The 22279-nt window shown below is 30.8% G+C and overlaps 1 protein-coding gene across 1 annotated transcript in view; it reads right to left on the bottom strand.

The window, feature by feature from the left end:
* Positions 1-14588, bottom strand: part of LOC129234590 (uncharacterized) — a 29255-nt gene extending 14667 nt beyond the window's left edge. Inside the window, exons 1-9 of the mRNA XM_054868614.1 lie at positions 14480-14588; positions 12420-12693; positions 10197-10335; positions 9627-9718; positions 8010-8125; positions 6898-7091; positions 6271-6369; positions 4381-4489; positions 2487-2583 (exon numbers count right to left, since the gene is read on the bottom strand). Of these exons, the coding sequence (XP_054724589.1) occupies positions 2487-2583; positions 4381-4489; positions 6271-6369; positions 6898-7091; positions 8010-8125; positions 9627-9718; positions 10197-10335; positions 12420-12685 (1112 nt within the window). The 5' untranslated portion in view covers positions 12686-12693; positions 14480-14588. The remainder of the gene's footprint in view (positions 1-2486; positions 2584-4380; positions 4490-6270; positions 6370-6897; positions 7092-8009; positions 8126-9626; positions 9719-10196; positions 10336-12419; positions 12694-14479) is intronic.
* Positions 14589-22279: the final 7691 nt, after the last annotated feature.

The raw sequence follows: 22279 nt of genomic DNA on the forward strand, positions 1-22279 counted from the left end.
AATTTCGTCAAAAATATATCTATTTAAACCTGCCAACAATAATAATTTTTATTTTAGTATAGTTTTGGTTCACAACGTGAGAAATTCTAACCTCCGTGGCATGTCACACACCTTGTGAGACTGTTTATGTTGCTTAATAACTTGTTTAACTAAAAGTATATATTTATTTATTTATTATTCCTTTCACAAGTGCCTCAAATACTAATTGTTTAAGTAAATTCAATTTTTAAAATTATGTTTTAGTTCGTGTTTTTAGCATAAGTAGTCATGTCACACGAAAAGCTCTCACCTCTGTTACGTAAACACAAAATGCTATTCCTTATTAACACGTGGCAGTAATGACATTAAATTTCATTTTTCGTTATACAACGGAGCAGTCTTGTTTATTTTCAGCCATAGTTGAAGTTGTGAGATTTTTGTCGAAAACAAAAAGATAGATTTTGCTTTAAAAATTTAGTGTGGTTATTCTGACTTCTCACCTCCATGAACTTGAATTTCAAGGATGTAAATTAATGTAAAAAAAGAAGTGAACATGTTTTCATATGCTTAACATATGCAGATTGTAGCAAAGAAGAAAAAAAATCCATGAAAAATGTATCTATTAAGCCTATATTAAGGGAAAGATCCTCACCTCCGTGACAGGCCTTATCAATGTCATTACTTCTGAGGTGAGAATGACTGATGGAGGGGAAATACATCAATAATAGGCATTCTACCAAAATTATAAATTAACGGTCTATCCTCAAATTTACTAAATACTATTTTTAACATACATTTGAAACTACTAATTAAGCCGTACTTTATTTAAGAGGGCTTAATATTATATTCCCACTAATCAATGAAATAACTGACTGCTGACACAATTAACAAAATTACTACTTTGACATTAAATTGATCTCGATTTTTAAATATTAAAAGTTTTTTTTCTTGTATTTTATTTTCTTGAACAAGGCATTTTTTATTTTTTTTTTTAATTTATGAGTACAATAGTTGGAACTAAGCTGGTCCATTGTTTTATGGTACTTCTAGTAGGTACCACTTTCATGTAAGAATGAAAAAAAAAGAAAATAAAGGTTTGAAATCGAAAAATATTTGCGTTCAAAAGTTACGTTTTCTGGAGAATGACCCGTAAAGAAATGGTTGGCAGAGGAGAAGGTTGTCTCAGAGCGGAGAAGACTAACATAAATTTTGATATTGGTTCGTCACCAATCATTACTTAAAATGATCCAGCCTCACCCGTCCTTTTTAGATTTTTCTCATTTTAGTGCCAGACTGGATATATGGGAGTATGCTGTTGTTGTAGAACTGATCTTAGCTGCTCAGCTTTGTGCAATCTGCCATTTGAAAAGTCTGCACACAACATCTTTGCCATTCTAACCAACAAAAATGAATAAAAGAAAACTGATTAAATGAAAAAAAAATCGACATATCCTTCTTTTTTCCAGTTCCGGAGTACGATCGTACTCTTCAAAAACACCATACAATCAAAACATTAAGTGTAGTTAATTTTTAAGATACGTTTTAATGATAAAACTAACATGTAAATAGTTTCAACCTTTTGAAATCCTTCTGTTTTTTTCTTTTGTTCATCTCTCTCTTTTTCTAATGAAAAGTGTTTTGTACTGAAAATCTTTTGTTAAAAAATATTATCTATTCAAAATCAAACTCGGTAGATAACTTTATAGCCTAAAAACGAAATACGGCCGAAAATTCATCAAAATGAAAGGCAGGGGAAGGAATGCTTGTGTTACCTGCATAGGTCTGTCAACTATTGGCCAATTTAATTTTTTCATAACTGCCCTGTTTCGCCAGCACTCATAACTTATATAAACACACATAAGTGTCTTATTAAATCATTCTTTGCCTCCTTTTTTTAGAATAGGATCTTCCATATTGTATTAAAAAGTGTTTTGTCTCATTTCTTCAAAAATCGAATTTTTCGAATGTTTGTTTGTTTTGCGATTGTAAAAAAAACTATTGCATCTACAGACTTCGTTTTTGGATTAAATGAAAGCGAATTAAATGTTCTATAACAGTGTGTTCAGGTTTTTTTCAATTAAAGTAGGAATTCATGTCCATATTTGGCGTGGAATGTGATCAAAGCATATTTTTTTTTTCATTTTTCGCCAAAAATGGCGAAAATGCTTTTAGCATCAAACGTTTAATGGTTTAGTAGTTATAAAGGAAAAACTAAAAAAAGTTCGAAATTTTCGCAGTTTTTCGCGAATTACGCAGCGAGCACAGGTTTTTGAAAACTTCAAACTTAGATTTACACAACCTAACTGACCCAAACAACATATTACAAAATCAGAACTACATCGTGTTTTGCGATTTTAATGTCTAATATGACTGGACTATTATGAGAGCAGAAAGTATTTAATTGACCTCCAATAATTTATTTGACATTGAAAACAGGCAACAAAAAATGTTTATACACAAATAATAAACAGACATTTTGACAACATGCTAATAAGTAAAATACTTACACGCAGTCATCCTTGCAAGCGGCTGTACAGTTTGCACGCCATTCTTCATAATACTTTGCATTTTCACGTATTGTGTCACTGCATTTATCACGTACCTCTTAAATGGAAAAAAAATGCAAGAAAGATTGAGTTCGGTATTCTAAACTAAAAACATTTAATTATGATGACTTATGTTCAGCAGACTAAGAAAGCATAGAAGCTTAACTTAAGATTCATTATTTTTTTTACAAACCTCTTACTGTGTACCTTTTTTATACATGCTTATGGGAGGGGGTGCCACATGATTTTTATATTAAACAACTAAAATATAGAGATTTAGCCTAGGAGGTTCTCGAAAGTACTCCTTTCCTCTTTTGTTGAAAGAGGTATTCAAAAATGGCAAACTCCATTTTAGAACTTCAATTTCGTAGTAATTGTATGGAAACGTTTTGACCCCCCCCCCCCCCCCCAATATCATCGAAGTTCGTCTAAAATTGAACTTTTTGAAACTTTATCTTCGAAAAATTACTAAAGGATAGTCACTAAACCCATTATTTCCTCTAATATTACCCGCAACGTTTAAAACCGCATCATTATGACTTGCAAACTATCCAAGGGGGGGGGGGAGGTTTCCAAACTTATCCTAACACCAAAGATCTTCTAAGTTTGCCTTTTTGAAACTTCAATTCCAAAAAGTTTCTGGAGGGAAGATTCGAACCCTATTCCTTTAATATCATCAAAAAGGATCTTAAGTCAGAAAAAATGCCGGTGCGGATACCCACAACGGAGGGGCGATCGCCCCCATCGTCCCTCCCTTGTATCCGTCCTTGCTTGATACAAGGACGGATACGTAAATAACGAGTAGGAAAAACTAAGCAAGATTTAACTCAAGGTTTTATTTTTATTTTTAACTCAACTAACCATACAAAAATACAAGTAATGTAAGTTATCCTTTGCCGACACAATAAGTTATAAATAATTTTTATTGGATGTTCTCTGTCGACGAATATAATGACAACTAGCTTACCACATTTTTTTTTAATTGAGGTTTTTGTTACGTATTTCAAGTGAAACAAAGAATATCACCTACGATAACTTATCAGTGACTCTTTTGAAACATTTGTTTCGCATACGCAGTTTATACTGTTGAACTAGCTTATAACGAACTCTGATTTAACGAGAACCCTAATTTAACAAGGATGTCGGTAAAATTTGGTTGGTACATTGTTTAGTTAATAATCAATACTTTGGGTTTCATAAAAATTCTTTTGACTTCCAGCTTATCTTATTCTTAAAAAATTACTTTAACCATTAAACTTAACCGAAAGCTCGTGATGAATCGTAAATCCTGCGAACAAGTGATAACGGCATTTAAAAAAAACTCTGGAATAGAGGAGAATTTGATCGACTGTTTGTCGACTCTAATGTTATCATTTCCGAGATACCTACTTATTTTTGAGGATATTGTGTTTCAAGTTCGAGCAGATTAAAGAAAAAATAGCGAAGATAATTAAAAATGAAGAAGTTAAGGCTGAATCACCATCAGCATAGTCAATGACGCTTGATTTGTAGAAAAACAGATGTTTTCTGGGCTATGAGTATTTTCCAAAAAAAAAAAAAAAAAAGACAAAAGAAAAAGAAACAGCAAAAAAAGTCGAAGCTGTATTTTTATGGTTTTTTCAGGCACCGGCTTTTTATGAGCACTCTGTTACGACAAGAATTTATTGCGGTCTCTTCGTGCCCGTTGTTAACGAGTTCGACAGTAATTATACCACAGTACGAAAAACAACACCTCAAGGAGAACTAACTGATCACAGTTGGTATTATATGTTTAACTTTAAATAAATAAAAAAAGAATGTTTCAGTGCTGTTATTAAGAAAACTGACTTTGCTATAGTTGATTTTTATTTCTTACCATTCGCACACACGTTGTAATGCGGAAACAAATTTCCTAGGAATACAATTTCTGTGATGCAGCCACACACAGTTTCTGACAGCACTTCATGGCACAATTGTTGACACATCTAATCAAAAACCAAAATAACTTTGCATTATTAATCAAAGAATTCAGAACAGGCCGTATTCAATAATATTACGATAGTGGATACATCAGTTATTCTGGATTAAAAAACCTTGCATTAGCTACTAAGAGTAAAAAATGTTTTAAACCTAATGTTTAGAAAAGGATTCCAAACTTACGAAAAATTTCAAATAGCTTCTCCCAAATAGGCTGCTAAATTTTTGAATCAAAAATAACTATTTTTGTTACATTACATCCTATGTATAGGTTTTCATATTATTAAAGTTAAAGCGGCAGCGTTTAAATTCACTTACACACAAACACCAAACAAGCTTCGTTATACATGTCCTTCTGCTCATCTCCATTCAGTTACAGATATAACTTTCCAATTATTATTTTTTAACTATGTTTTAATAATTCATTGCTTTCAAATTCTGATTTTAACTAAATGACGTGTAAATAATAAGTTAAACTCAACTAATATTTTAATATTTGTTTCCTGATTATAATGAAAATAAAATTAAGCAGACCGAAGATAGAATGAATTTTCTTTATTTTAAATATTTGATATATGTGTCTTGCAGTTAATTTATGTATATGATCTTACAGAATGCCAACCAAGCCCAATCTTGAAAGCATTGAACTGGTTACACTATTAAGAACAAAGGTTTCCAAAATCCGTAATCAGAATAATTGACCTAATGAGTGGTTCTAGTTTCAAAGAAAATGCCTTTTGTTTTCTGTGAATCAACAAATAACTCAGAACCATTATATAGAGAGTAATTTTGTATCTATTTGCCAAACTGTAGCATGTTAAAATGATGATATGCTTTAAGCTAAAACATCTTAAAAACTTTAGCAAATGTGAATTTCTCGAGTTTTAGCCGAAGTCACAACAATATTCTAGAATGAAGAAAACAAATGGGGATGTGAGGTAGGAGCTTTGCTTCTAATGACGGAGGTCGTGGATTCGATTCCCACCAGAGCCCTGGGAGTTGATTAGGGTGGTTCGAAAAAATCGATTTCTTTATTTTTGAATCGCGTTATCTCTTCGAAGTTGAAGTTTGGTATCCTCAATTGGGGAAGAATAATAAAGAAATTCTAAGTTAACATTAGGCTAAAAATTTGAAAAAATATGCTAAAAATTGAATTTTTCAAAAAATAATAAAATTAGTTTGTTTGTGATTTTTTCTAATGCAACAGCCATAAATTATCAGTGTATAGCGCAGTTTGAGCCTAAAAAATATTTTATAGCTTTTACATAAGATCTTTAGTTTGTGCATGCGCCTTATATTGGGAGAAGATTTTAGCCCAATTTAAGGCGTATACGCAAACGAAAGATCTTATGTAAAAGCAATAATATATATATATTTTTTTGGATCAAACTGTGCTATATACTGACAATTTCTGGCTGTTGCGTTACAAAAATATAAAAAAAAAAAAGAAGTTGAACTTCTGTATAGGCAGTAGCACCATATATTTTTATAGCATTTGATAACTATGAACACGATAACAACAACCAAGAAAACGATTTCTATAAAATAAACTACATTTTAATTTAACTCTAAATTATGCGTTTATTTACACTTTTATATATCCAGTGTTTAAGTCAAAAGCAGTTACTCCCTAAATGCCACATTTTACCGTTACTTGTATACTACATGAGAAAAGTATGTTGTAACCTAATTCGTTAAAAAAAAATCTGGATATGGCTTAAAAAGTGATAATAGTTTTGCCTTTTATTGGTAAATATTTTATAGACAATGTTTTAAGTTAAATACTTGCCTCTTTCGATCTTGGACCAGTTTTATTGTTTTCAAGCCACTCTTCGGTGTAATTTCTACAATCAGTAGCATACGGAGCAGGTAGTAATCTTTCTTCTTCCTAAGGAAATATGTTTCAAAAAAAAAAAAAAATCTGTGTTTTTAATTGTGTATTCAATGTTCTTCAATAAAATATTGTAAGGTCTTATTACTCAAAAAATATGTTAAGTATTTTATGACATGAAAAATTTAATGAATTTGAAAAATTTTATGATTTGAGTCAGTCTGTTATTGCCGTAGTAGTTCAAACAGAATAATTTGTTAGTTGGTTAAGAATCTAAATCATGTACACATGATTTTTTTTTTCAGTAATAACTTTTTAGTTGTACAAGATTCTTTTTCAAGATTTAATTGCCAATAAATGCCTTGTTCATCGTAGAGCAAATAAATTTTCTCTTAATAAAATAAAGTTATTTTTTTGCTTTGATATTCAATTAATAAAGTTTAACGTTTCAACTATTAACGTTTATAAATATAATAGATGTTATATATATAACTATATAATAGATAAATATATTTTCTGTTATTTGATATTAACTTATTATTTTCAACACAAATTATTGACAAAAGATTCTTTGTTTTAACGCACCAGCTCTATGTAAATTTCATAACTTTTTTGAGGTGCCAATGGAACAACGTCAAATCGTGTTTCGTAAGGAGATTGTATTCCAAAAATGCCCCCAGGTTTCACATTTGGGTGAAAAGTGTCTTGAGTTTCGAAGTTGAGGACAAAAGTATCAAATGGGTGTCCATTCCAAATCACAAAATGAGAACCTTTAGTATCTGGAAAATTAAATTCAGCGTTAAAAAATGTCATCATCAAAATAATCATTTATTATTCCGATAAAATTGATGTTAGTATTTTTTAAATTCGAAATTACCATTTCCAGTACTTAGCTTTTTCAATATAAGGACTAAAAGAGCTCAATTTGCAAAATACATAGCAATCACGAAGCGCACAGTAATGAATTTTTCAAACATGCAGTGAATTTTCCAAGAAAAGTGTACAGCGTAGAGATGGAAACAGCGCGAGACTATTTAAATTTAGTTTCTTATAATCTACTTAAAAGTTTTTCCTTCTTAGATTTTTTTAACAAATTAATTTTCAAAATGTCATCAAATTTTCATACTATGCCTTCATGTGATGGACAATGGGACATTTCAACCTCCTGCTTGTTATCTGCTAGTCAGTTGTGGGCAGTATAAGCGAATATTTTACCTTTAACTTTTTGCATATTTGAGATATAGTGTACGTTAGCTTTACTGAACAAGCTTGCACTTATTTATTTTCCATTGAGACGTGACGTTCCAAAAACGTGACGTTGCATCGCGAAAACAATATGTTGTGTAACAAAATATTTGATTCTCTCGGTTTAAACATGCATTCTATTAAGCAAGGCCCCCCCCCTCTTTTTACGATCATTGGTTACTTTGACTTAACTATTGTTTAGGCTTTTCATTTATTTGAATAACAAATTATCAGGAATGAGTCACGCTAAAAAGAGTGAACTAAATGTAAAGCAACGTATTAAATCACAAATTCTCAACAAAACTCAATTTTCTCTTACAATGTTTTATCAGTGTGGTTCCTCGTTCATTTCATTATATTTATTCTCTTTTTTTAATCATCAGATCAAAATATTTTCATTCATTTTCGAAAATAAATGAAAAATTCAGTCTCACCTTATTTTTTGAACTTACCTCCCTCAAATGGGTCTCGTTCGTCATAGCCACGGAAGTATTTCCTGTAGCAGATGTGCAGCAATCCGTCCATTGTTGAAAAACCATATTTCTGGAGGGATACTTCCTTTTTATACCTTGAAAAGTAATCTTTTTGTCAAATAGGGGATATTTTTTCAATTATGTTTTATTTAATGAACTACCATTCTTTAAGTGAAAAATATTCAAGATTTTTCATTAATATCTAAATGTCGCTTATTAAAGAGATTAAAACGTTTTAATTTTCAAACGGCCCAATGCCTTATCTTTGTCACTTACATAAATGAATCAACTAACTTTCAAAAACATGCATTACCTTAGTGTTTCGTACTATACAATATTGAACAAATTTAGTCGTCTCGAAGAAGAAATTGAACTTATTAGTCTCATATTTTATTTAAAGGGAATTTCGAGACATTAAAAATGCTGTTACTAACAAAAATGTTTTATTTTCTCAAAATGTCTTGATTTTGTAACTGTGAAATGAAAAACTACTCAGTTTTTGTTACACAAACGCATTATGATCTTTCCTTTATGAAATCAAATATGCATTATTATGAGAATTTATGCTGCCGATTGCTTAATAATTTTTGTTCTTTTTATTGATATTTAAATAATGAAAACTACCTGATGACGTTATAATTATGAAAATAAACTTTGGTGGGAGCGTATTTCTTTTTTCTGTGATGGAATTTGTGTTACAAATATTCTTAGAAGAAGACTGTAATTCATTATCCGCTCAAATCATGGAGCTGCTGAACTCTTTTCTGCCCCCTGTGACTGTGATCACATAAAATTTCATCTTTACATTTCCCTATTGGAGCGTAATTTATTCGCTGACCAGTGTAACTTAAGTAATACAATAGTGAAACCTGTCTACAACGATATTGTTGGGACCTAAAAAAAAATGTTATAGACAGGTTATCGTTGTAGACAGTTTGATTATTTGTGCTGAGATTTTGCTGGGACCAAGAAAAGTATCGTTATAGATAGGTTTATTGTTGTAGTCAGTATTGTTATACACAGGTTTCACTGTAACTGTTTTGCATTAGGTTGTGGTTCTGACAAGAGTTTGCATTAGGCTGTTGGTTTTGACAACAGTATGCATTAGTAAAAGGTTAAAATAAAATGTGATTTCACGATTTCGTAAGTCGAACAAATCAAAAATTTTGTTTGTGCTTTAAAATATACCCAGTTCTAAGAACTATAATGCTGTGGGTAGGTAACTGGTAGTATCTACAAAAATGACTTAGAGATAATTGAAGAAAAGCGTTTTTGATTCCGTACAAACACTAGTAAAATTTTGGAATAGGAAGTTGTTTTCATGCTTTATTTTTAGCGCAAATCAAACACGCAAGTTTGTACAGTAAAGCTAAAGTGAAACAGTTGACAGAAATTAAAAAAAAAAAGTAAAGAAAGAAAGAAAGAGAAAGCAAAAAGAAAAGAAAACAATTGCAGTTTCATCTGTTTATCTTCCCACGGCAGTATAATTCTCGTATTGTTTTTTCCTTACATTAATAATACAAAGTTATTATAAATAATTCTAAAAGTTTTATGTTTTTCATATTGAGAGAGAAAAATAATGAGAAATTTGCTTACGAAGTTTTAAGTAGCATCGAGTCGAGATCAAAACTAAGTTCTTGATAGTCAACGCCGTCTAATTCGAACCATTCATCTACAGAATTTGGAATCTGTGGGATAAAGGTTAGAAATTAGTAATAATTTGAGTGTATTTATCAAGAGTTTAATATTTTATCTTCAATTTTATACTAGTTTGATGATATAGGTACTGCTGATCAAAAAAAAAAAAAAAAATAAATAAATAAATAAATAAAAACTCTTATTAATATTTCTTTAATTAGTGCAGTCTGGGAAATTTTCGAAAGATTAAAAACCAACATTTCATCTTTATCACGGCTCAATTTTTGTTGTGGGGGTGAATTTTCTGGGGATACAAGAATAATCGAACACGACTAAAGCTGTCTTAAATTTTCCAACTACTTTCAAGAAAAACATTTTATTGCTTACTGTTAAATGTTATTAGGCAGACGTCATGTATTGCAGATACTATAAAAAACCGAGTAATCATAAAAAAGAATTCTAGTTTTCTACAGATAGTAATCTACGAGTTAAGTCACTATTTTGAAAGTTTGGAATTAATCAACTTACCAAAAAGTCAGTTGAGTTTGACATCATATTCGCAGCATCTCCAGTACAATAATGTGGATGAGTTTGGCAAAGTTTTGGAATATCATCTGGCACCTTGCATCTATCAGGATATTTTTCACAAAACTTGCTCCTTCGGACTCTAAAGTATCAAGAATTATTACAAATCCGCTATGTTAAAAGGCAGAAGTAGATTTTTAATTCTTAAAATTTTCCTTTAGAAATAATTTGAAAACCATTGCTCAAACGCAGGTTTTTGTCATATTAATTAAATTAACATTGTAATAGCTTAATCAAAAGAAAGTGGTTTTGAAGTTTAGAGTTTTGCGTAATTGTATCTTCGGAAACAATTTTAATAATTTTTGAACGTGCTTCTTGCCACTGCAAGAAAATTGAGCATTGAGTTGAGAAAGTGCGACTTTTTTCCTCTCTTTTACAAAAACACATCAAGAGAGTGTAATATCGAGCAAAATAATGCATGACCTTATGTAACAACTATTTAATTCAAATAAAAATGTGTTAACAACGATTTAATTCATTTCATCGTAAATGATTAAAAAAGTTCAATGAAATAAAATTGAAACAAAATGATTTGAGTATGTCGTAGTATATGGGGCTTTGACGTTGACGATACAGTAAAATCGGTGAAGTTGACCACCTGTCTAAGTTGACCGCTTTTTTCAGGCGGGGAATTAGCCCTTTTATCACACAAATCAACCTCTGTAAGTTGAACATCTGTTTAAGTTGACCACTAAAGTAATGCACCGCAAGTGATCAACTTACACAGGTTTTACTTTACTACATTATGATCATTGTAACATACATACAAAGGGGTCAATTTTACTCTTTAACGATTGCGTTATTTTAATTTAAGTTACTTGTATTTTTTCCCCTTGCATAAGTACCACTGTTGGGCATCAACTAAAAAAATCAACTAAATTTGTAATTGATTGATTAGTTGACTAAAGTAATCTGATGCTCATTTAGTTCATAATAATATTTTTAAAATTTAATTCAATTGCAGACGAAGATTAACGTTAGTTTAAACGTTAGTTTTTTCAATTTGATTAGTTTTAATCTGATTACTTTTAATCTGACTAAATTCAATTTGATTTATTTAATCTGAACTAAATCAATCTGAACTAAATTAGTTTTTTTAATCAACTAACGAGTTAGTTTAAACTAACGTTAATCTTCGTCTGCAATTGAATTAAATTTTAAAAATATTAGTCTGAACTAAATGGGAGTCGGATTACTTTAGTCGATTGAGAATTTAGTTGATTAATGCCCAACACTGATAAGTACTAACCAAACAACATAGACATAAAATCTTTTAAATGTATTATACAATATTTTGAAACTGGATGGGATTGGAAGAGGAAGACCTTTTTCTGCATTACATTTATATTTCATCTACAACTTTTATCGAAGACAAAAACATTTAAAAATAGTCCTCCAAAAAAGAAAAAATTGTGATTTTTTACTTCTCTTTCATATGAAAAAAAAAATTTTTTTTCATAACATTTTTTGATAGTAACAAAGAAAAATAACTGTTTTTTTTTTCATACTAGCAATGAATCTGAATTATGTATTTGTAAGATAAATATAAAGAGTGTAAGTCTTATCTGAATTTTTTACATAAAAATTGAGGCAGCCAAACATGTAAGAAATAAGTTAGACTTTCATTTAATATATTTAATATTATTAAGCGGATTGTTGCTATTTTATTTACATTGTTCCATCAGTTTGGATGCGCTATAAACATAATTATGACATTAATATATCTTAGCTTTTCTGCATTAGATAAAACACTCTGAAGAGAAATATTATTTTAATTACTTATGCTTTTAAGTTTGCGATATTTATTTCACGTTTTTGTTTTAACTAATGTAAAAGCACTTATTTTCAAGAGCCCCTTGAAATCGTGAAAATATACGTCTCACAAAATATTTTTTTCGTAGCGAATTTTACAACTTTCGTTTCAGTTCGTACAAAATTCTCGGAATTTACGTCTCGCAAAATCACCGATATCTTCGTTTTTGCGAAGTCAGTGCAATTTTTTTTTAATCAATTTCATTACTTTTTTTTCAGTGTAAATCTAAAGTACTATGTTTGAGCTTTTAAATGAAATTTAACACTTGAACAGTCAGGTTTCGACTGCTTTTCAATCGAGAAAAACTCAAGTTTTTATGTCATTAATAAAAGTATAAAAAAAAAAGGCCTTACGGACTGCCATTACAGAAAACAATGGCAGGATAGACAAATTTCTCCATCTTTTCTATATTCAGTTCTACAACAGTAGGATACGTGAAATAGTGCTCCATAAACCAAAACATTTGTAGACTGAATCCAACGATGCAGACTGATAAAATTATCATTCTTGCTACTTTCTTAGCAAAATTCCTCTCTTCAACCATGCTCGGTATTCCCGTCAGCAATGACTCTTTGAAGACTTGGGAAGTCACTTGCTTCAGATCCACTTTTTCAGTCATGGCTGCTCCTTTAAAAAATTATTTCACATATTTATTCGACCCATATTACAATACAACTGTAAAAGATTACTTTTGCGTGGATACCTTTGACTGATAATCTTTGCATTTGATATACATCAAATTTAAGGCAAAATTCTTCGAAAAGGTTTTCCCACAAGTATTTCGTAGTAGCAAGTTAACTAAGAATAAAATACTTAGCAGCATTTTCAAAGAGAAATCGACTACATTTCTACCCCTCCGTATAAGCACTGAAAAGCTTATGTCATAAAATTATATCGCAAAGGAAAATTTCAATCAAATTGTGAGGTTTAAAAAGAGTTTCAATTGCAATTGTTGAAATTACACCAAGTTCTAAAATGAATATTTCTGCGGGATAACCTAACTGATAATATGGTCGGCAACATACTAAACTAACGAATGCGGAAAATCGCATTTTTAAAATTCGTTATTTGCCGTAGTACTCAAAAAGGGCTACTGGTTATAACAGTTAATTCGATTGCTTGTCTTTAATAGTTTTTACTCATATGCATTTTGTTTCGTGCTAATAATAGAATTTATTTATTAGTTGTTTATAATACTTATTGTTGTTAAGTAGTCGAACAGAGAACGATCGAGTACTGTAGAAACATTGTAAAGTCTTGATTATATTAATATATTGCGGCAGGAAATCTATGCAAATTATATCTGCCAATTACGTTAAACGGGTAAGATTTAGCGGGTTCAGTTCTGAATAGCACTAAACCCGCTAAACAAGTTATCTTTTGCATTTCTAAACAAATCAAAGTAATCATTTACTCTTTGTCATTCATCAACCAATTACGTTAAAAAGGTAAACCTTAAAAAGGTTCAGTACTAGATTGTAATGCCGCTCTACACAAGTTAAATGTTGCATTCATTGCTTAAAGTAATTAATTATTCGTGTTTATCATTCATTGTGATGTGCAAATATTTCCAATTGTAAACATCTTTCCAAATTTTGACAAATAGTTCATTTGTCGTAATTATCCCCAAGTTCAGCAATCTTGTACTATGTACTAGAAACTTAAAATATGTATAAAATTAATAATCTTTTATTAGTGGCGTGCAAAATCACAGGGCATAGCTTTAACATTTTTCTCTCCTCTGACGTCAATTGGTATTTCAAGCTGCTCTGACTGCCATGCGGCAGAGATTTAGGAATTCTAATAGCTGTAAATCAGTTCCTAATTAAATACCGATTAATTATTGAAACTAATATTTGCTTACCCTACTAGTTAAAAACTAGGACACACCTCGTAATTGCAACGTGATTAAATGTCTTTTTTAAAAAAGTAGGCTGCAAACGTAAGATTAATAAGTGAAGTTATGCATATATTTGCATTATACTAGCCTATTTAAAACACTAAATAAGTATATTAAATATACAAAGCATATATTAAAGAAAAGATGCTATAATATTACATAATGAATGTTTATGGCTTTTAGGAACGGTAAAGCAGGACAAATGTTTGATGGTTTAGTTCAATTGAAATTAAATTCCCCATTTCAAGGAAAGTTTTAGATCTTGTATTTCATTAGCGCTCAATGAAATTTAAGGCATTTATTAAGTTTCCATGTGTTAAAAATAATTGTTGCTGTATTTAAAATTTTATTTTATTTACTTTTTTGTCCTGTTGTTAAAAAAATCATCAATTAATTTGAAACTCACTGTCAAAAAAAATACGTATTTGAAGGAAACAATGGAAACCGCAAAGTTTTCAATACCTTACAAAATCTCACAAAAAAGTTATTAAATGCAAAAAAAAGTTTACTTACTTTTGTGGTTTAAACGGAGAAAATACTATACGGACTTTTCGGCCTCCCCCAAAAGTCAGTACTGAAAATATTTCACTCCGTGTGGCCATACACGTAATGACACCGTTCGTTTCTTATCCACCTGTCTTTGTGCACTACGTTTAATTGGTGCGACACAAAAAAGTGATACAAAAGTTTTTAACTGAAGAACATTCACACAATCGGTTGAATAGTGTTCTCGTTGTGGATGATAAATGTGACAGAAAGCATGTGCTTGCCTCGTAATAACGAGATAGTGGCATATCCCTCTTTGTTAGACAGTCCTATAATTCATTCATTAGTTTTATTCAGAACTACGCCAACGAAAAGTCACCTGTCAGATCAACTCTCGCTCTTTGAGTAATGAGATGGCTATTAGATAAATAAAGAATCAATTGCACATTCACCGTATGATATAACCATACCCATATATGAAAGTATTTTAGAAATGGTTTTTAAAAAAAGGATCAGAGAAAGAAATACAACAAATATCAAATGTTACTTCATCCGTACAATAACCTTTGACTTGCTACGCAAGAAAGGCTTTGAAACACTATATAATAGCCATTTACATGTTAGCTTGGTATGGAATCTAAAACGTGAACTTATATACCAAAAGTATCAGGACACTTCCAAAAATTCAGTTTTATAAATTTCTCGAAAAATCGTTCCGTTATTTCTGTCGCATTAAAGGTAAACATCAGCTAACATTTTCAAAAAAAAAAAAAAAATAAATAAAATAAATCATTTACGGATTCAGGGAACCAAGAACAAAAATCAAGAAACAGAAAAAGTTTTTTTTTTTTTTTTTTGTCGTTATTCAACGTTATTGGCTGAAAATACGCTGCAAGATTTCATAATTAGTTTATTGACTTTTTGCTGTTTTAAAGATTTTTATTAAAAAAATTCCTTATAATAAATATAAGCATTTCTTTCAAAAATACCAATATCATTCGCGTTTTTTGGGCTCATATCGTGCATTTTTTCAGTCAAACCTCACTAAAGTTTCAGAAATCTTGATGGCATACTGAAATTTAATCAAAAGTCAGTAATTTTTCACTGCGCATGCGCGAGAAATAGAAATTTATAACCTTCATAATTTTGCAGTGAGTGCGTGTCGCAACCTTGCAGAAAACTCCAGTTGAATTTCTTTAAAAAATTTAAAAATATCAGCCATCTAATCAACTGTAGTTCAATTATTCTAGTAAACGCATGATATCACAAGGGATCACACAAATTCTCATCACGAATGACTTCGTAATAACACTAAATGATTTGCAAACAAGTGTGGCTAGATTGTAAACAAATGTTGCTAGTTTGCAAACGACCCCTAACGATTTCTTCGCCGATCCAAGAATAATTGAAAATCAGCTTATTAGGTCGCCAATGTCTTTTAAAGTATTTTAATATTCGAAAAAAATTCTTTTATATGCTGATACATCTACTAGGATACAAAGTTTTCAAAATAATTCGTAACTTCACAGTGAGTACTTAATTGCTTTGCATGGTCATAGTTCATTTTTTAATATTTTTATTTTAAACTTTCAATATATCTATCGTGCATGTTATCAACATTTCTGAAAGTTTGATAAGATTTGATGGAATCCTCCGCGTCATGAGAAAAAAAATCAACGAATGAAACTGATGTTTTTGAAAGAAATCGTAAATGTGATATATTTTCAGTAAATAAAAAAATGTTTGAATATAGTAAAAGTTAAATAATTTTGAAAATTTAAACGCTTATTCTTAGCTATTTATGGTGAAGGATGATCAAGTCTTTTTTTTTTTTTTTAATTTATTTCAATTGGTTGCTGCTCCACAAAATAAGGGAGTGATGTAATTTTCCCAAAAAAAAAAACGTCAGCTGAAATGTAATTCTTATGTGATAAAGGTCAAAAATCTGTTGACCTCATATTCCTCAGGAAATCAATAAAAATATGAATTTCAAAAGTGTTCCAATATTGTTCCTCATTTAGAGGAGATTAGAGGACCCCCGCCACCTCCGTTTTTTAATCTCTAAAAACAAACTTCATAGGAGTGTAAATTTCTTTGAGGGGGGATTTTGTATTTGAAATATTTGTTACGTTTACTTTTTCCCCTTTTGTACACACACGAGCACAAATAAAAAATAAATTAATTAATTAAAAAATAAAATAATAAAAAATAAGCTAAATAAGGTCTACTACCTTAATTTGAGTCATTTTTATGTCAGTTGATTTATAAAACAATTTACCTACATTTAGCAATTCCTTGGGAAATATTTTTTTTCTAATAGATGTAGTTGAAATAAAGTATCATTTCTATTACAGTTATGCTAATATATTCTGCACATTCATTGTTTTCAGTTGCACAATATAAAATAATTTTATTGATTCGAGCCCGTATATTAAAGCTAAAGATGACTGGTGAGTAGTTTTGAAACAAAATAATTGCAATCGCAATAATACTTTTCAATGATTCCATTATCAATGCATCCAATTATTTTTGAACGCTAATAGGCTCGCTCTTCACACAAAAAAAGTCAAAATTGAGAAACATTAACTCCATACATTTCAGAAGCATATTGATTGAAAATGCATTTTTAAGGCGAAGGAAATATGTGAGCCGTTGAGAGCAAAAGTGGTTATAAATCGGGTAAAACAAGATTTTGAGCAATTGTATGGTTTAGTAACCACTTTTGCATGTAACACCACTGCCGTTTCGCTTCGCTTTACCTATCAGTGTCTATCGGCTTATTCTTAAATCTAGACTTACACCAATTTCACACATAGTAAAATCAAGTATAAACTAATTTTTAATGCAACCAATACTCACTAAAAAAAAAAAAACCGCAAGCTAACATTTTGATGTAATGTTGTTATCCAAATATTGGGGGAGGGGGGGTTGTAAAGTTTTAGCTATAATCGTTTTTAGTAAACCGATGGAAAATAAATGCAGCAGCATTACATTAAAGACACGGAAAAAAATTAATTTTACTTTTAAAAAAGGCTTTGTGGTGCAAAGTTCAATTTAAGAAAAAAAAAAAAAAATCTGTCATTATACAACAAAGCTGTATTAAAAAAAGAGAAAGTTTCATATTGATGCAGCATACGTCAAAATAGAGAATTTTCAACAAAGCTTTTTTATTGTTTTAGGAATTCAAAAATCAGGGATAGAAAGCTTTAGCTATAAAAATTTTATTTGTTTCTTACTTTTATTTGTGATAATCTACTGGTATTTCTTTAAGACCTCTCAAAAATAGTTACTCCCGGTTTCGAGCATGATTTTATTTATCGAAGACACCTGCGCGAAGTCTCAAGTAATATGGATGTTTGCGAAATTAAGGTAAACACATCAATAGTGACCAGTGTTTAGTAGTGCTTCAGTAATGGCCACTTCGAGCTTTATATTTGAAAAAATAGGATTCAAATGTCCCAATAGATTCAAAATTACATCCTGCACGTTTGATGCACTTTTGAATCATTTGGAAGACCAGGCATCCTATTTTTCGAATATAGACGTGGAAGTAGCCACTACTGAAGCACTGGCTACTACTGATGTGTTTTCCTTACTTTAAAAACCTTGAACGCATCAGAAACTATATCTACAATAAAGTAGAAATCATTTTAAAAATGTAGAATTTATATTTCAAAAACTTTTGAAACGTATTACATGGCTAATCATTATTGTACTTTTTTACTATAGCTTTGGTCTTACCTACCATCAAAAATAACAATATATTTGCAACGTTGAAACTGTTTTAGGGATTGAAATGCGGACTTAAAGTTACAAAGAAATCTAAATTTGTTTTTTCTTAAATGTTAAGAAGTTTTACTTTTCAAATGCCACAAATATATAGTTCTATGGATATGGAGCTTGACAACCATCTAATGCCGTAGAACTAAAAGAAATTGCTTAGCAATTCAAATTAGAATATTATATCAAAATAATTAAGCAACGCGGTATCAAACTGTGTTGTGCATGCAGATTTCAACGAAAATGTATAGAAATACGTCTGACAATTTTCTGATTAAATTTACTGAAATACAGAATCAAGCAAAACGAAAAACACATAAACTAGTCGACAGTCATTCTACACAACATTTCGTGTTATTAACCCAAGTTAGATCGCGCAACTAACACTGTCAAAAGAGATCGCGCTGGGTAACTGAGTCACTCCAACTGGTTTTATTTAAAATTTTCTATAAAACATTTTCTATCTTTTTTATGATCTGTAAGCTTACGTTTGCACGCCATTATTCAGAGAATAAAGCAAAATAAATGCAGAAGAGAGCTAGAGAACGCAAAACTACGCAGGTTAGGATAAATTTCGAAGCAGTAACAGCCGCGTGGGGAGAGTGAGACACCCCATTAACACTTGAATTCCAAGAAATGATTGCTTTAAGCGTAGAATTAAAAGAAAAACTCAAAATAACACTTCACCTACCAAGGGAAGTTACAGGGACTGTTCATATATCGGCCGTCCGTTCCGTTCATTACACTTTATTCCTCCCGAAACAGGCCCCCAGTCCCCCAGTGAAGATGGTGGATCTTCGACCGGCTTAGATCGAACCCAGGACCGTTCGGTCACAAGTCCGATGCCTTACCGATCAAGCTAATACGGTCCCTCACGGGAGCACTGGTAACTGTGTTCTAGAAGTAATTGCCCGCAGAGGGGAAAAAAGAAAAAGATGTCCTGGGGGGATTTCATTTTGCATTTAATCACCGTGATGCTCAATAACTGGTAACATGACTCGGTATTTCTTTGCAACACAAGTTAATTGTTGACCCCACATGCAGATAGGACTATTTTGCCTTTTACTGCTGCATATAAATAGCAACGCATAGTCAGTCTATGCATCATGCGATCACCCATTTATTTACCATAATGACAACCAGATTTTAGAGTATACTTATATTTGTGGTGAAAATTATTTTACTCTGACTTCTATTTTATTATTTTAACTGATTATACAAATAGCACACACAATTCAATACCGCCATACGTACAAATTATTATTAGATTTTATAACAATTTTGCTGGTTTACCAAGTTTAATTATATTTCATTTGAAGGTACAACATAAGTTTTTTAAAATCTATGTATAATTATTTGATTTAATTGTACTGCATTGAAAAATCCAACATGTTATCACTGCTATACCGACATAAAACCTAACATTAAACATTTGCACTTACGGCGGTTTTGAACTGGATGTACGAAATTGGAGAAAAAAAAAACCCTGAAAATATTTTGTTAAAAGAAAGAACAAATAAAAAAAAGGCAATGTATTTTTTAATTATAAAAACAAAAATGATTCATATGTTTTTAGCTAGATTTTGAATTTACAATGTTATATAAAACTCAGTTACATGAAGTACAGTTTTCAATCATGTTTATAAAAGTTATTGCATATTTATGTGTTGCAACATATTTATTGCTATGAAAGATGACATTAATTCATATAAATTGTCTTCTTCATATCAGTTTATTATATTTAAACTTTTAAAGTCGTTAAAAAGCACTCCATTCTCTGGAAATAGTGGTCGGTAGTGTATGATTTTAAGAAAAATTATATATTTCATGCGAGTTAAAACACTTCACAAAATAAGTCATGTTTTATGTAAAAGATTAATAACAAATTGAAGTCAACATATCACAAAATGTTTGCCAATTTGAATAACTATATAACTCATGAATACGATTTAGATCATGGTAAAATGTCATCATACACAAACTAAATGTTTTTAATGGAAGATTTATGATGTACATTTTTACTTGTGAACTCAGTAATAAATGTTTTAAATGGAAAACTTCAAGCAAAATACATTTTATATGTTTGTCTATGTAGATATGGTTCAGCCAAAAGACTAATATGTAAAATAAAGTCAACATTAATAATAAAATCCAAAATTTCAATAAATATCAATATTAAAATTCATGAATTTAAACTGCTAAATAAATTCAATAATGACGTTTTAGATTAAGGTCAATTGGTACAAAAAATGAGATGAATGCTCCAATTAAAAGTTCTAAAATGTTTTAAAAGCTGTGTAAAATATTACGACATGTAAGCTCGTCAACAAATGTATCATAACGTAACTCGAACAAAATATACTCCACATTGTTTCTTCGACGGATGTCTTCTATCTCAAGCAAGATTTCCGATGAAACCGAAGCACATACTACTGTCTGTCCACGCAACGATAATATATCTCCAAGACTAATGTGCATAAAATTGAAGTCGGCATGTCAAAACATGCATCAATTAAAAATAAAAATTCAGTATCGTAATTACGTCTTAGTTTGATGTCCATCAATAAAGCTGAAATTAAATGCTCAATAAATAAATCCTAAATATAGTTTCAAAGGCAACGTAAAATGTTTCAACACACTGAACTCGTCAACAAACGCCTCATAACACAATTCAAACAAAATGCACTTCATATCGTCGGCTCGACTGATTTCCCCAATCTCTAGCAGGATTTGTTACCTGTCTCGTGGAACCGAAGCGCACACTACTTGGCTGCGATGATATGATATTTGATCTCATGCGTGGCGATGTATATTGAGGGTACCGCATTTGCGGTGTTGGTGGTGGAATAAATACAGCCTCATTTCCATCCGCAACATTGACTGGTATCGGAGGCAATGGTCTTTGTTGAATGGAAATAATACGACGCATTTCATTAGCGTGTAACACTTGCTGTGTTTCTGTGACACCACTTCGCGCTGGTTTTTGGGCATAGTTGTGGCACAAACATAGACTAAAGATTATAAAAATCCATCCTGTTGCAAACAGTGAGAACGCAATCTTGGTTTGATTCCATATGCCCAATGCAATGCCTCCAATTACAATAAGAACACCAGTTATCAAACCTGTGACACACAAACACACTACAGACTTTTTGTATGGCATCTTCAGGCCTTAAAATACATAAAAACAGTGTACTTGTACAAAATGTATAACAGATCAGTCATTAGAGTTTTTTCCGTGGACTGAATTTGAAGGTATTAGACTGACGCGCTACCAACTGCGCTACCGAGGCACCGAATTTGAAGGTAAAGCGATTAAAAGTAGTGGATGAAAGAAAAGGAAACGGTTACAGTGATCATCGAGAAACAAGTGCTTTATTTTTCTTCTTTGCATTAGAACCATGAAATAGTGCATACTAAAGGAATATATTTCGTTTCTATATCTATGACTTAAAATAAGTTAAAATTAAATAACTTTATTCCACGATTGATGTGCTTAATTTTGCTCCATTTCAAGCTAACCAGAATCTAAAATATCTGGGAACTCTTAATTCGGTGCCTCGCTTCTGTTAAAAATACGAGACATATTTACACCACAAATAGAAGGAAATTATATCCGGAGCGAGGCCGGTAGTGAAACCAGTCTTCTGCATGTAGCACGCAATACGCTAACAGAAAATGTGCTTTCGACCTTTCAGCCACTGCATCCCTTAGCATGAATCTTCACACATTAAACAGTAGCTCTTAATGTCAATGTCAACCGATAGTCCGAATCAATAGCAGAGTTTTTGAACACTTGCATTTAATTCTACATTATATTGCCTTGAACATTTATTTTCCTTCAAAAGTATAGACGGCAGAAAATGATAAAAAAAAAGTCTGCTTCATGTTAAAACTACTCGTACAAAATACGATATCGTTATTTTTTTTAGATAAATGATTCTTATATGTGTTTTCAGAATTAGTATTTAACAAATGCTACGCCTTTCATGATTTCTTAAAAACAGAAATGTTGTGCAAAATCGACTTTGTGTAATAAATTTGCGA

The sequence above is a fragment of the Uloborus diversus genome, chromosome 1 (assembly GCF_026930045.1).
Source record: "Uloborus diversus isolate 005 chromosome 1, Udiv.v.3.1, whole genome shotgun sequence".
In the NCBI taxonomy this organism is placed as follows: domain Eukaryota; kingdom Metazoa; phylum Arthropoda; class Arachnida; order Araneae; family Uloboridae; genus Uloborus; species Uloborus diversus.